Source organism: Vigna unguiculata, chromosome 3 (genome assembly GCF_004118075.2).
Source record: "Vigna unguiculata cultivar IT97K-499-35 chromosome 3, ASM411807v1, whole genome shotgun sequence".
Taxonomy (NCBI): domain Eukaryota; kingdom Viridiplantae; phylum Streptophyta; class Magnoliopsida; order Fabales; family Fabaceae; genus Vigna; species Vigna unguiculata.
Genome location: NC_040281.1, coordinates 4,313,395 through 4,327,926, shown reverse-complemented (window position 1 = coordinate 4,327,926; position 14,532 = coordinate 4,313,395). Strand labels below are relative to the sequence as shown.

Here is a 14,532-nt window from a genome sequence, read left to right as displayed (position 1 = left end):
TGGGTGAATGTTTAAGTTATTTATACTATTTAATACATTCTAGTTCAAATGTTAATCTTAAAAATCGTTTAACACACAAAGATAAAGTTAACATCTCTAATTTAAAAATATTATATTCATTCATTTTAAGAGTTGAAGATCAAAATATATCAAAATTTTGAATGTGATCAAATTGCAATTTTACATCAAAATTGAAAAACTAAAACATATTTATTTAAAAAAAAAATGTTGAAGAAGACTTAATGTTGGGATTGGGACGATGAATAAAGGTGGGCATGGGAACCAAGGTCTAAACTAAAATATAAGTAAAATGTTGTAGTGTTAATTATATAATTATAACTCATATCTTATATCTTATTTACATCATCGATTATTTTGCAGGAAAAAATGGTACAACAAGGTCATCAAAGACATCAACTACAAATATGGTTGTCCCTAAAACAACAAAAAGAGTAAATGTTGATGACCAACATGCTCCTAAAATCATTTTTAATAAAAATGTTGATTATATAAATATGTTCAATATTTTGTATATAGTTATTTAAGTTATTTATATTATATTTTAAAATAATATCAACATTTTGATTATGTTAATTAATTTTAAAATGTTAATTATCTTTCTCTCATATATTTTTTTATGTCATCGTCATCATTATTATTATTATCCAATAAAAGAAGAAAATACGAATTAAGGATTGCCGCTTTTCCTATTTTTTTTAATCATTTTTTCCATATATTTCACTTTCCTCTCTCAAAAGAAAAACATGAATGAGAGAAAAGGTGCATGCATGTCTTCGGAGAAGGAACATGCATACACTGCAATGTTTCCCTTAAAGCACAACACCACACATCACCCGTACTATAACCGAATCACACTGTTCAACAAATATTGAACACAATCTAACGAAGCTCAAGCATCATGATTTATTTATTCACGTGTCCTACACAATTTTGTGTAAGCCAATGTGGAGATCAGATGATATGGAAAGGAGTAAGGGAAGAGAGCGAAGCCACATGGCTCTGAAGACTCGTTTCTGATGAGCTTCTATAGATTGGGAAGGTTTGTGACCATTATATCTTATGTCAAATATGTGAATCATAGGATCAGCTGAACCAGATGTTATGTATACTCCATTTGGGGACCAATCTTGGTTTATCAGAGCTGACTGAGACTCGCTGCTTTCTTGCTTCCATCCAAAACCATGAACTTCTGACCTTCTTGATCTCATGTCAAATAATCGAAGCTGTCTCTCAGGAGTCCTAAATTTATGTTTTACAACGTCAGTACATCTGAGATGTCAAAGTTCATAATGATTCGTTAAAGACAGATGAAACTTACCCGGTTTGAACCATGAATAGATTAAAGTCACAGGGATTTGGCAGAACACTCAAACATTTACTGTCAACTTGGTGCATGAAATCTTTTCTTCCGACATTAGCATCGTACCCCAAGATTCTCTTGTCTTTGCCAACAGACAGCACAAGTTGCTTCTGCTGCATACCAGATACTCCCATGACGGCTGAAGAGTGAAGATTCCTGTGCAATGCTTCTGGCTTCCATTTGTTATGGCCATTCTCACGCCACAATACGACAGCATGGTCTGTTCCTCCGGTTACAAAACTGGTATTCTCCTCCCAAGGCAGAAAAGCAATGCTATTTATGACACCCGTCACGTGAGGTTTGTCCTCTAAGAAACTTACATGGTTCGCTCTCTGTCAATTACATCCATGTTTTGCATAACATCAACAATCTCTATGAAAACAAAATTCTAAATTCATATTTCTAAACTAAGTTACTGGGTTATGTCCTATACGGTAACAGTACAGAACAACTAAATAGAGAATCCAAATTTCTTACCCCGTCAGTTTTTACTCTACCGAAATCCGTAACTGATATTTGAGAGTCTCGACCATCAGCACTATATACCGAGAGCAAGGTGTTTCCGTCTGGGTGCCAAACTATGTCTTCTGGCCATCTCTGCTGTGGGGATATACAATTTGTACTTCGGAGAAGACAAGCTCCAGACCTACAAAATTCCGACAAAACTTCATATATAGAATGGAACAATACAAGATTATTTGATTTGTATAGTCGACAACTATGTAGCTATAACAATACAAGAACAATTTTAAAACAAAAAGGCTCAAAAGAAAAACGAAGACATACTGTGACGAATGAATTTCCCACAAGTTGACCACTCCATCCAAAGCACTGCAATCATTCACAAAAAAAGAAGAAGCAAGCATCAAATTATGTAACAGACTTGTTTTTACCAAGAAAAATGTTAAACAGATGATAAAGAAATGACAAAAAGTTATGATTCCATTAAGGAGCTCTATACAAACTTTTAAGAGATAAAAAAATAGGAAGAAAAAAATAAATTGACTTCTCTATTAACTAGAGAACTTCTACATGTCAATTTCATTTCTTTCTCTCTTAACATATCACATAGTAGTTTCATTAAATGAAAAAACCATAATCAAATGAAAAACATGTGCAAAATGCTTTCACGAAGAATGATATTATTTTAAACCTGGTGACAAATTGGTGATCATTTACAGGACACACAGCAATACATCGCACTCTCCTCTTGTGTTGACTAGAGAAGTGATTGCTTGCTTGATAAAGCACTGATTCTGGTGAAGAACTTTTACATATCAACGGTATCACTTCCTCAGCCTCTTTCTGTTCTGAAAAGAAAATGAATTACATGCCAAAGTGAGCCTAGTTATCGATACAAGTAACCAAATTTACACCAAAACAACAATTAAGTTACCAAAAAACCTCCTTTTGCATCCTCTGCCTTGGACTTCAATGCTTTCCTGTTCAGCAGGGATTCTCTGAGTGTTATCAGACTTTACCGTTGACCTAGCAAAAGAAGAAGGTGCCAACGGTACTGAATGCGAAAATTTTGAACCCACACGAACAAGGCGTAACTTAGACCGAAGGTGGTTTTTGGAAGAACCGTCACTTTTATGAAAAGAACCGATTTTTGATTCACGTTCTATCTTCACATGTTCAGTGTCAACAAGTGATGAACTTGCACCAGTTAGACCTCGTAAACGAGCCAATTTTGATTTAGATTCCAACAAACTCTTCTCTGCTTCCTCAAGCTGCAAATAGTATCCAAACATACAATCATTTCAAGGTTTTCCAAACAAAGATTCAACCTTTTTTGGATTTTCTTTGAATAAACAACACCCCAAACAAGTTCAGGTCACTTTCCTCCATCAAACAACTCACAAGACACTTCTTTCACGTAAAACTTGTCTGTGTCTGTCTCTCTTCATTAAAAGAAAATCTTTTTTTAACAAACTCTTGAAATTCAGCTTAACAACATCATGGGTACCAACGAACCTGGGAGGTGTAATAAGAGATACAATAAGAGATATGTTTGACGTCACGGGTACGGTGTTCGATGAGAGCCAGCAATGTTTCTTCGTGTTCTTGCCTGCTACTGGCGACGCCGTTTTGGTGGTGTTCCGTTGGGTTGGGATGGAGTCCCATTTTGCAGTGGAAGTGGTGACTGTTCTTCTTCCTTGGCTTCAAAATTTGATAGAAACCAAGTGGCGGAGAAGACGCTGATTGATTAATTGTGTTATTAAGGTGTGTTTACTGATATATTAATTAGGGGAAGTAACCGCCAACTACGAGACATGTGCAAAATGAAAGGTGTATTAACTGATAATTAGGGGAGGTAATTGGTCACTACGAGACATGTGCAAGATAATGATAAATTTGTTTTTGCTTTTCTGTAAAAAGAAAATAAGTGTATCCAATAATTTTTTAAATTTAGTAATATCTGAGTTCTATAATGCTGTAGTTAATGTATTTAATGTATGTATGAAAGTTACATAGGTTTTAAATTTTAATAAAGGATTATTAAAGTGATATAAAAAGGTCAAAATAAGTGCATGCTAACGGGTGTTCTAAAGATAATGTATAATGTTTAAGGTGTAGTTAGTGAATATTAAATTTTGTAAGAGTTTATAAATAACTATAATATTAAATTATAATATTAAGTGAATCATAATTTTAATAATTATGAATATACTTTTATTTTATTTAGATGGCAAAAATATCAATAAATGTTATTTAATTTTGTAATTGATAATTTATTTGATAAAAAAGATTAAATAGTAATTAAATAATAAAAGAATTGTATTTTAATATTGTTAAAAATTAAAATATAATTAAACACACAAAAAATTAAATTAACAAAAAAATAAAATACTATTTGTTTTTTAACAAAGAAATAATTAACATAATATTGTATGTTTTAAAAGAATAAACTATTTTATTTTCTCTGTCAATTTTTTTGATAGTTTATTTATATTTTAATTGTTAACAATATTAAAATATAATTATTGTATTATTTAATTATTATTTTTTATCTAATAAATTATCAATTATAAAATATATAACATTTATGAATTTTTGTTTTCTAAATAAAATAAAAGTACACTAATAATTATTAAAGTTATGATTTATTTAATATTATAGTTATTTATAAATTTTTACAAAATTCAATATTCATTAACTACGTCTTAAACGGTGTTCTTAGGACATTTTCTCCTAAAAAATAATAATAGTTTTAGGTTTTTTCGTTTTAGTTGTTTTAATCTAAGAAAATTGAAGTGATTTAAAAAAAAAATGGAGTATTATATATAACAAACTTGAAGGAATTCCTCTTTAGTTGCATGCATAGCTACTTTTGTTTCTTCTCTTTCTGTTTTTTTTTTGTAAGTAGCATAAAATCAAACTCTCATTTTCTTTAGAATACTAATCTAGAGTTTAGTTAAGAACAAGTTCCGGCATTAGTTTCTGAAATGGTATTGCCCTTTAAAAATCGTTTTGGAAGGTTGAAAAAAATATACATTTAAAATATTTTTTTATTTCCACTTACAAAAATTCAAGGCAGAGTAAAATCTATCTTTATTCCAAATTTTATATTAGATTGTGAGCGAATGAGTGATTTTAATAGTAAACGTGTAGTAGTATGTAAAAAATTGAAAAATTAAGTGGTATTATAATTCAATTTGATTGAATAAATAAGGTTTGATTTTAGTGTTTTTATTTTGACCTTTGTTGGAATTGTTTGTGATGCTTTTATTAAATGTGTGAAATTTAGTTATATGTTCAAAAGGTTGACTTAAAGGAGATGTTAGATTGTGTTTCTTTATTAAAAAAAAAATGCTTTAGTAAGTATAATTCTACCTTGGATTGATATTTTTTATAAAGTTATGTAAAATGTGAATTGTGGTTACATAATGTTTTCTACATTTAAGCACGAGTAAAAATAAAATAAATGTATGATTTTTATTTATATGTTTTTGAAAATGGTACTCTAGAGTCTTTTTTATAAAATTTAATATTCATTTTCTCTTTAGATATAAATTCTCCCATTTGAATCTTTGAATTAGAGTTGATTTTTTTGTAACACTTTAAATATACTTTTCTAATTATATTTTAATTGAGAAACAACCTCTTACGATCTGCGAAGGAATATTGTGAAATAGGTGTAGTCTACCAAAACTTAGACCAATCTAAAATACCCATAACTGTTTGAAAGAATGTTTGAAAGTGTGGTATCATTTCTCAACGCATCATTGTCGATGGTGGCCTTTGTTATTTTATTCACAAGTTAGAATATTTAATTCCTCTTTGTTTAGAATTTGATCTGCAAATCCATGAATAGAAAATATTAAAACTGTCCCAAACCTTACGAGGAAAGAAATTTTTTTTTTAAGTAAAAATATTTTTGAATCTTTATGATTACTTTCGAAAAAAGAAAACTATTCTTTTTCTTTATCTTCAAACAAAGAATAAGTGCGAACTGAGTTAGCACTATTGACGGCTGAGAAACAAAAAAGTGGTTGGCGGAATTTGGTATGGCTACAAGAATCTTAAAGATTGCAAATGCAACAAAAATAACAATAAAGTAAAAGATGTTCCTCGACATTAACCTTTTTATAGACAAAAACTGATCCCATAAGGGCACAAACGCCCCACAGTTATAAAATTAAAAGGGAAAAAAATACATATGAACAACAAAATCTGCAGTTAAGGCCCCTTGAAGTTGCATCCCAGAATTATGAAGGGAGCTCAATGCAAATGGTGACATTGTCCTTTGACAGCTAACAAAAATTTTGAGCTTCTCTAAGTTGTGAGAAGATAGTAGGACTCCATGATGGAAAAATTTAGGGGAAACAAGGAAAGTTACTACAATGAGTTACATCATTCTGGTTATGTACCTCAGCCTCAGAAACTTGTGTTGTTCAAGGCTCCTCTATAGGCAAAAAAATTGTGAGCCTTTTTTCCTCCTGGCTCTCTCTCATAAAAAGAAAATGTCAATATACAGACTTTGGGGTTGGCATCATGACATAATGGTGCAATGTTGAAGAGTTAGTGCCCAAGGAAGGCTAAATTGGTTAGTTTTTTGAAGAGTCTATTCCATTACCACACTCTTCTCCATTTGCCAGAGCTGAAGGACTCCCTTGGCTTCGATTCTCCTCGCCGCCGATGCGAGATTTTCCGGCTCGCAGTCTGATGTTGGCACCCATGGGGAAAGGTTCCTGCACTCACAAAAGGATTGATCAGTTTTATCATCGGAAGAATATATATCTGTTCTGACAAACCCTAAACTCTAAACTCTAAAATGATAAACTTGATTTACCGGATCACCGGCATTTGGGCCATCGGTATGGAAGAGGATAGGACGGCAACGCTTGTCTTCGTTCATCAGGCTTGAGTTCTGAAAATGAGCAATGAGAGAAGCTTTTCCTTGAATTCGGGCATATGCCAGTGAGGCTACTTTTTCACTGTTAAACTTCTCCCATTTTTTCCCATCAAAAGCCTGCAAAACATTTCTTCTTTAGTTCCACAAACACAGGGGACTCAAAATTCTTAGCACATTGACATGACAAATAGTTCAAACTAAATTATACATGAAAACATCCAAATAACCTGATGGAAGGGAATAATTTGACCAGGATCAATCATGTTTATGAATGCATAGCCAACATTACATTTGTTCTGCAACCATTGTAGAATCAAATTAGAAACATGTTACTATTTCTTCGCAAAAGGAAACCAATCAACCAAAAATACTTACCTTGAAATCAATCGGTAAATAGAGGAAATCGTAAGTTCCCTTACATTGCTCATCTATTGCAGCAAGAAGCATCTTTGAAGTATACCTACCAAACAAACAGCAAATAAAAACAGAAGCAGATCAAATCAAGAGACTGATGCAAGAGAGTATGAATTCTTCACTGTTCTAAAATCTGATTGATCAAGATAAAAAAAGCATGTCAAATGAGCAGACATGCATAAATGTGTCCGTGGAAACATTAGCAAGCAAGAACTGAGACTTCAAAAGAAGAGAAATGCCAAATGCTCAGCTGCCACAGCCTGGACAAATCATTAAATGTAAAACATCTTTCTATGTCAACATTTGCTAAATCATAAAACCATCTTTAGAAACAAAATAATGGCTTTAGGGAAAGTAACAGTTTTACCAGTACAACATTCAGTTGAAGGAAAAGTAAAAAAGCTGTGGTGGCAATTAACATACTTGTTAGGAATATTTTTTATCATAAGGGTAGTTCGGCTGTCTTCCCCGCGCAATATACGACCTAGGTCAAGCTCGTATTGCTTCTTGTCAACATTGTTGGTGCTTGCTTCGTTTCGACGGTGATAAAGGTTTCTCATTCGGTCATTGGTAGGATCAAATTTTGACAATGAAGACATGGGATGCCTCGCAGGGAAGACATGAGATAACTGCTTAGGAGAGTTCTGCCCTGCTGCATTTGATGTCAGTTCAGTGCCATTCCCACCAACATGAGAAAACACATTGTGAGAAGGAAAATCCAGGGGATGAAATTGCCATGAACCATGAAAACCTCCACTCCCTAGAGAGCCCAAGCGAAAACCAGAAGCATCAGGGGACCCTCCCAAATAAGAATTTGGCCTTTCCCAGGGTGAGGCTGTAACAACTGGTGCTGATCCAACATGGTGGTCCATTATATGTGGTGTTCTCAGCAAATGTGGCGGTGTTCTAGCAAAGCTTGACATCTGTGGAAGGTTTGGAGAACAAGCATCATTAACAAATGATGGTGATTTCTGCCAAAGCACATTATTCGATGAAGGTTGCTGTTGCAAATTGGAGCTGTTCCACATATGATAAAGTCCATGTGGGCGTATGCCATTTCCTAATGAGCCAAAATAAACCAACAATGTCACATCAGGATTTGAATATAAAACTGTTATACACAAAGCTCTTAGCACATAAAAATACGATAATGCACTAACCTCCTGCATTAAATTCTGCTATGTTCCCAGTTGATCCCATTCCCTGAATATGCCTGCCATCAGAGGGTTCTGTAGCTCCAGCACCTATATTGTTAGCCAAGTTGCTAATGGTGCTAGAAAAGTTATAAGGACTACCATTAGCTAAACTATCACGGTACTCAGGTAAGGAATGAGGATGAAATCTCGAATTAGATGCAAATTTCATTGCATCAATATAGCCATTAGACTCAGAAACTACAGACACTTTTCCAGCAGATGCCCCTCTCACAGGATTGTGAATACTAGAGTTGTTCACATTAATGAATGAATTATCCATAAATGCATTAATAGGTTGTCGCACTGCAGATTGAAACCTCTGATTGTATCCATTTTCCAAGACCCCAGATCCAATTACTGCAGAAGACCCTGTTGCTGTAAATGATGTCTAGTGAGACCAAGAGTCGCTTCCTAAAAAAAACGTGTAAAGCAGATAAAATCTTACCCTTTGATCTTAATGGTAAATTGTCCATAATACTCTGACCCAAATCTCGCTCATCTTGCCCCTTATGCGACTGGTGCATCAAACTACAAAAGAAAGGTTACCATGTTTGTTAACTGAAGAAAATAATTTCTTAGCAGAACTACTTTTGCATCCAAGTGATCTATAACAACTTTACATTGCATTAACTGTAAAAGTCAATAGAAAAATGACAGTAATCAAGGATTACACAAGTAGACATGCATATCCAAATTAAAATCATCTACATGATATCATTTTGTAGGCACACATAAAATAAAGGAAAAAGTCAGATAAGCTACTACAAAATAGAGAAGAAATTAAATCAACAAAAAAAAAAAACAAAAACAGTGGGTATAGCGAGCATATCTCAAACCTAGGATGGCCAGGTTCAAGCTTGATCTGCTTCCCGGCAATGTCAATCTTATTTAAAGCACGAAGAGCAGATTCCGCAGCTCGGACATCATAAAACTCAATAAATTTGTGATGATTCATTTCTGGATATTCATAGATCTGAAATTAAGGACAAAATGTGTAACTAAGCTTGCATTATCTTCGTATAACACAAGCAACTAAAACAGGGGGAAACCAACCATGAACAACTTACTTCTTTAATTTCTCCATAAAATCCAAAAATCTTTTTAAGCTCATCATTTAAAACAGATGAATCAAGTCCAGATAGCATCAGTGTACCATGGCCAATATCCTTTTCTGGAGCATTGACCTAACATGTCTTCAAGTTAAAATACATCTATAACCAAAATATAAAAAGTAGGCATACAAAGCAACTGAAAAGAACAATAACAGATAGCAACTGCTAACATGATAAGAACAATAACAACCAATTTTATTCTAATGACAGAAAAGAAAATGGAATTATGCAAACAGGATAAGTTATTAATATTATACCTTAGGAATTGAATAATGTATATCAAGTTTCCTGGACCTCAAAGGCCTATTTTGAAGTGCTTGCATTGCATTTTGTGCTGCCCTTAGATCATGATAAGAAATCATGACAAACCCACGATGCTTACAGGCTGTATAAATGGTTCGGATATCCCCATATTGCTGTCAGAACAAAGATCACATTTTTTGAATATTGGTATGAAATGCTTCCAGAAAAATCTAAGATAACATCATGCAGCAAACAAGAATATAGACGCACCTCAAAGAGATCCTTTAGCTCAGAGTCTTCAACATTGCTATTAATGTTTCTAACAAAAAGTGTTCTAGAAGGCTGTTCACCAAAAGGAAGTTTTCCTTTAGAACCTCCAAAGAAACCATAATCTCCATCAAGACCATTCATTATTTTTCCTGAACTTAAATGTTCGTCTCCTTCCATCTCCATGCCTCCACCACTGCTAAACAGATCAAAATCTTCAAAATCATCAATTGTTTTGGCATGAGAACTGCATCCTAACTCGTCAACAACACCAGAAAACAAATCATCTTCATCAGGAAGGAGATTCCCTATAGTGTCAGCCTCCATTTCTTTAAGAGATTTACATGGTTCCTCTGGGAAACCAGCAGCAATTGTCCTATCAGACTGAACATCATTTCCAAATAACCGTACTGCACCAAGATATGCAAATAAGCAGACAAATAGGATATCAATTTAATTATAGTAAAATCAGAAAAACATAACAGATAAAAAAACTCAATAGACAGATGCAAGGACATTAGTACCCATCATCATACATGCATGCAGGAGGCATGAAACAAATACTTACACTTTCGGCTAAATATCTCAGACATAGAGCTCGAGAATAAACTACTTTCACAGGGGCCAGCATTGCTAACAATCTTGTTCCCAATTAAGCCATATGAGGTAGACGCCGACTGCAGAGATGCATCAGACAATGATTTGGGGCGATAATTCAATGATTCCTTGGAATCCATACTATCCCCAGGTAGACTAGCCTGGGACATCAGCAAGCCAGCTTTTGCATTTACATCAAGGGGTGGTGTATTGTTCAAAATGCTTCCTGGTGATGCTACCATTCCATTGCTTCCTGATAAAAAGAAAACAGAACAACTTACTTATCCAACAACTACTACTGTGTTTTGCAGATAAAAAACACTGTATACATGTATGACAAACACAAAAAATTTGAGGGGATACTACAACCTTCAAAATTAGTACAACAAAATGAAACCCACGAAATCACAGATAATCTCTATATCAAAAGCACATTATGAGTTCCAATGCAGCAGAAAGCAGTATTTATCTTCTTGAAACTACCCTCATTTTTTTCAGCTAAAATAAATGCCTCAAATAACATTGTTGCGTGAACTTAGGTGTAGACTAATGCATTCCTTATTTCAGTAAAAATTGCAGCAATTAGGTGTGAACCAATTACCACAACCAGGAAAAATAGTTTATGGCTTGACATTAATCACTCGTTAAAACTTTAAAGTGCTCTACTATATTGATCGAGAACTGATGATCATTATATCAGATTCTGGTGCAACCAAACATTTACATATTGTTCAAAGAAAAAAAGTGAGAGGAAAATTGACTAAAATATACCAAAATGCTCAAGTATAATCAATTAAGCACCATAAATGGAAATAATATTACTTTTAGAATTTCTGTGATTGCTCACATTATAACCAATTGCTAGTTTACATTGCTAATCACTTGTCCATGTGCACCCAAACATTAAAAAGATGTAAAAAACAGAAGGGAAAGAAACATCGGCTAAAAAGCCCTAAAATGGAAATGCATTACCACATTTCAGAATTGAGATCCGAGCTATTCTATAAAGTATACAGAAAAATACAGATAAAGAAAAGTTATCCTAAAATCAAACAAAAGTGACAAATCAATTCTGAATAGTTCATTAAATGTCAAAATAATAAATATTCTTTAGGCATAAATCTTGGGTTATTAATGAGGGTATAGGAGGTCAAACCAGTACTACAACATATAGAACTGCTCTTGAACAAATAAAGGATTGATCGGTCCTCACCTTGTGGGTAATGATCATTAATGGATATCGGTTTCCGTAATCCAACATTCCTCTGCCCAAAAAACAAGTTTAGAAAACCAACGATTCATAAAGGCAATAGCATTGAAGGTCAGAGAGAAGATAAATAACATTTTTAAAAAGTGGGATATTACAGATCTGATGATCATTAAATTGTTGGGGTCACATTTTTGTAACAGTTCACAAGAAACTAAAATGACAATAAATACCTCAGAACGAAAGGAAACGTCTTCAAAAAAGTGGGATGAAGCAGAAACGCCTCTGTGATCCATGATTTGAAAAGGCATCCTGCTGCAGCCTGAGTCCCGAGAAACTGAAAAAGGAGTAGTATTGCTGAAAAAGTCTCCGCTTGCTAGTTTCCTTGAACTACACTCATCCTTATACATTCAAAATAAATTTTAAGGTCACTTGACAAGTGAGAGTGCAGATAACAGTGAACATGGCACTCTAATCAAAACCGCTGATGCTGAACCCCCCAACCAAAAACAAAAACAAAAACAAAAACTTCTTGTAAAAATCGGAACATTTAAGTGATCTTAAGCTATTCATTATTATAAGAAATAAGTGGGGGAGAGAACTAGCTAAGTAAACTATGCCAACGAGATCAATGAAAAAATAGTTGTATCTTCAACTAAAAGGGAATTTAGTGGGGGGAAAGAAGAAAACTCGTAGCTTACCTACCAAATACCTAACACAATTGAACCATTTTGGCAGCTAAGAAAATGCAGGAAATTGAAACAAAACCATCCATAGAAATTATAGAAACTTCCATTCAACCGCGCTTAAATAACAACTGCCACTTTCCCTTTAGGAAAACAACCAAAACAAACGAAAAGAAAACCGCAATCAAGCTTAAGTTTTCAAGTTTGCACCTTCGTAAGGGAATTTTACAGGAAAAACCTTGAACATGAACAGATCAAGTGCAAAAACTCAATTTTTCGATGGAAGAATAGGTGATGATGAACTTAGACAGCTCATAGCACCAAAGTAAGAAACACCATGAGATAATTCCAAAATTGCTATTTAGAAGAAAAAAAAACACAGATTATAATATTCCAAGCAAGAAAGAAATCTTACCTCAATTCAAACACCAACTCTCCAGCACCAAAAAAAACTCCAAAATCTACCTCACGGAATCCAACTACCTTCTCATACCACACTTTTTAAAGGAGAGAGAAAAAGGAAAAAAAAATTGAATCTTGCAGGAGGTCTAAAACATGAAGAATTCAGAAATAGGGGATCTCGTGATTTTTTTTCAAAAATCTCATCTCCCCTCTCTGCATTGTTTTCCCTGCAATCTCACTCAGAATAAAACGAAGGAAAAAAAAAACAATTTTTGTTATTTCTGGTTGTTTCCAGAGACCCAAAACAGTGGCAAAAAAGGGAAACAGAATCAGAATTCAGAGCTCAAATCGAAATATTAGTGTATTCCGGCCAACATAGGGCAACTTTCCGGCGAGATTAAGCTCGCCGGTGACGCTGTGTGGTTCAGAGAGAATCAGACAACCCAAGAAGAGAGTTTTAGAGACTTGTGACATGAAAAAAAAAAGGAAAAGAAGGAAAGAGAGAGGAAAAGTGTGTTAGTTGGCTTTAATTAAAATAAATCAAACAAATTAAAAAAGAAAATATGTTAGAATCAATAATAAATACTAAATACGCGCTGGTCGTGTTCTGCGTGTATTTTTCGGGTTTGAAAATAAAGTGAAAATTAAAGACCGCACATGACACAACTTTTGCCGAAAACAAATGTTACAAATTAGAAACTTATCCTATGTATTCTAATTTCTTTAACAGGTCCACGTATTCTTCTTTGTAAAATTATTTTATTCCATTCTTTTCTTCATCCATAAACTTTATAAAATTACTTTCATTTCGTACCCAACTTCACTTTTACTTTTGTTTTTCTCATCTTTCAAGTTTTCTATATAAACATATATCTCAACACTCTTCTATACGTAGAATTATTATTTATTAACAATTATTTAGTTTTTGAACTCTCAATGTTTATTTTATACTATAAAAAATAATTTATACTAAATATTAGTCAACTTTATTTTTTCCCAAAAATTAAAACTGTAATAAAAGATGAACGAAGTATATTTCAATTATAATTGTTAACTTTTATTTAAAAGATAAAGATGTATTAATTTTTTTAAAGGTTTTATGACTTTTTCTAAATTTTTCTGACAAAAAACATATTTACAAGAATATATTAAAACTCTTTTTAAGAACTATAATAAAGTTCCTATTATTGTGTTGACTTTGACTTGTAAATTTTCAGTGTTTTCTGTGACTCGTGCTTACCAATGCTTCATATTCATTACGAGAATTGCATGGTTTTCTGAAATTGGGAAATACGTTTCCCTAAAAGTAATATACAATTTAATCTTATATTATGGGTACAATTAACTTAGATATAAATATTTTAATAATTAAGAATAACATTTTGCATTGTCGGAACGCCCCCAATAAAATAGTTATACTAGCGAATAGTCATATATCATAATAGTACTTCATACAGTAGGTATGATGTAACATTTGAAGCATCATTTTTCCAAAATAATATACACATAAAAAGAAAAGTATTCTATTGTTTTTTGTGTATTTCTTTTAATTTTATTTTTAAGTTTAATTGAGTTTTATTTCTTTTACAACAAATTGAGTTTTTATTAAAAGTAAAAATTATTTATTGAGTATTAAAAATTTATATTTTTTTAATTGAGTTTTTATTG

At 32.9% G+C, this 14,532-nt stretch overlaps 2 protein-coding genes across 5 annotated transcripts; both read right to left on the bottom strand.

Annotated features, from left to right (window-relative positions):
* Positions 1-901: 901 nt before the first annotated feature.
* Positions 902-3,571, bottom strand: LOC114179634 (protein tipD-like). Its single transcript, XM_028066048.1, has 7 exons — positions 3,359-3,571; positions 2,778-3,114; positions 2,535-2,691; positions 2,168-2,212; positions 1,859-2,027; positions 1,340-1,713; positions 902-1,260 (listed from the first exon to the last, which is right to left on the bottom strand). Exons 1-7 carry the CDS (start codon positions 3,506-3,508, stop codon positions 942-944), a joined length of 1,551 nt encoding a protein of 516 aa, XP_027921849.1. The 5' UTR covers positions 3,509-3,571; the 3' UTR covers positions 902-941.
* Positions 3,572-5,932: 2,361 nt separating this feature from the next.
* On the bottom strand, positions 5,933-13,366 carry LOC114176833 (protein MEI2-like 1). 4 transcript variants are annotated; one of them, XM_028062012.1, is made up of 15 exons: positions 12,878-13,366; positions 12,010-12,177; positions 11,783-11,834; positions 10,541-10,822; positions 9,976-10,382; positions 9,720-9,878; positions 9,418-9,534; positions 9,187-9,323; positions 8,796-8,878; positions 8,315-8,725; positions 7,578-8,214; positions 7,116-7,200; positions 6,968-7,036; positions 6,678-6,857; positions 5,933-6,576 (listed from the first exon to the last, which is right to left on the bottom strand). In XM_028062012.1, the coding sequence occupies exons 2-15, from the start codon at positions 12,085-12,087 to the stop codon at positions 6,433-6,435; spliced, it is 2,841 nt and encodes a 946-aa protein (XP_027917813.1). In that variant the 5' UTR covers positions 12,088-12,177; positions 12,878-13,366; the 3' UTR covers positions 5,933-6,432. The 4 variants fall into 4 exon arrangements, with proteins under 4 accessions (XP_027917813.1, XP_027917814.1, XP_027917812.1 ...); XM_028062013.1 differs by having other exon boundaries at positions 12,010-12,113; XM_028062011.1 differs by lacking the exon at positions 12,878-13,366 and having other exon boundaries at positions 12,010-12,182.
* Between the last annotated feature and the right edge of the window lie 1,166 nt (positions 13,367-14,532).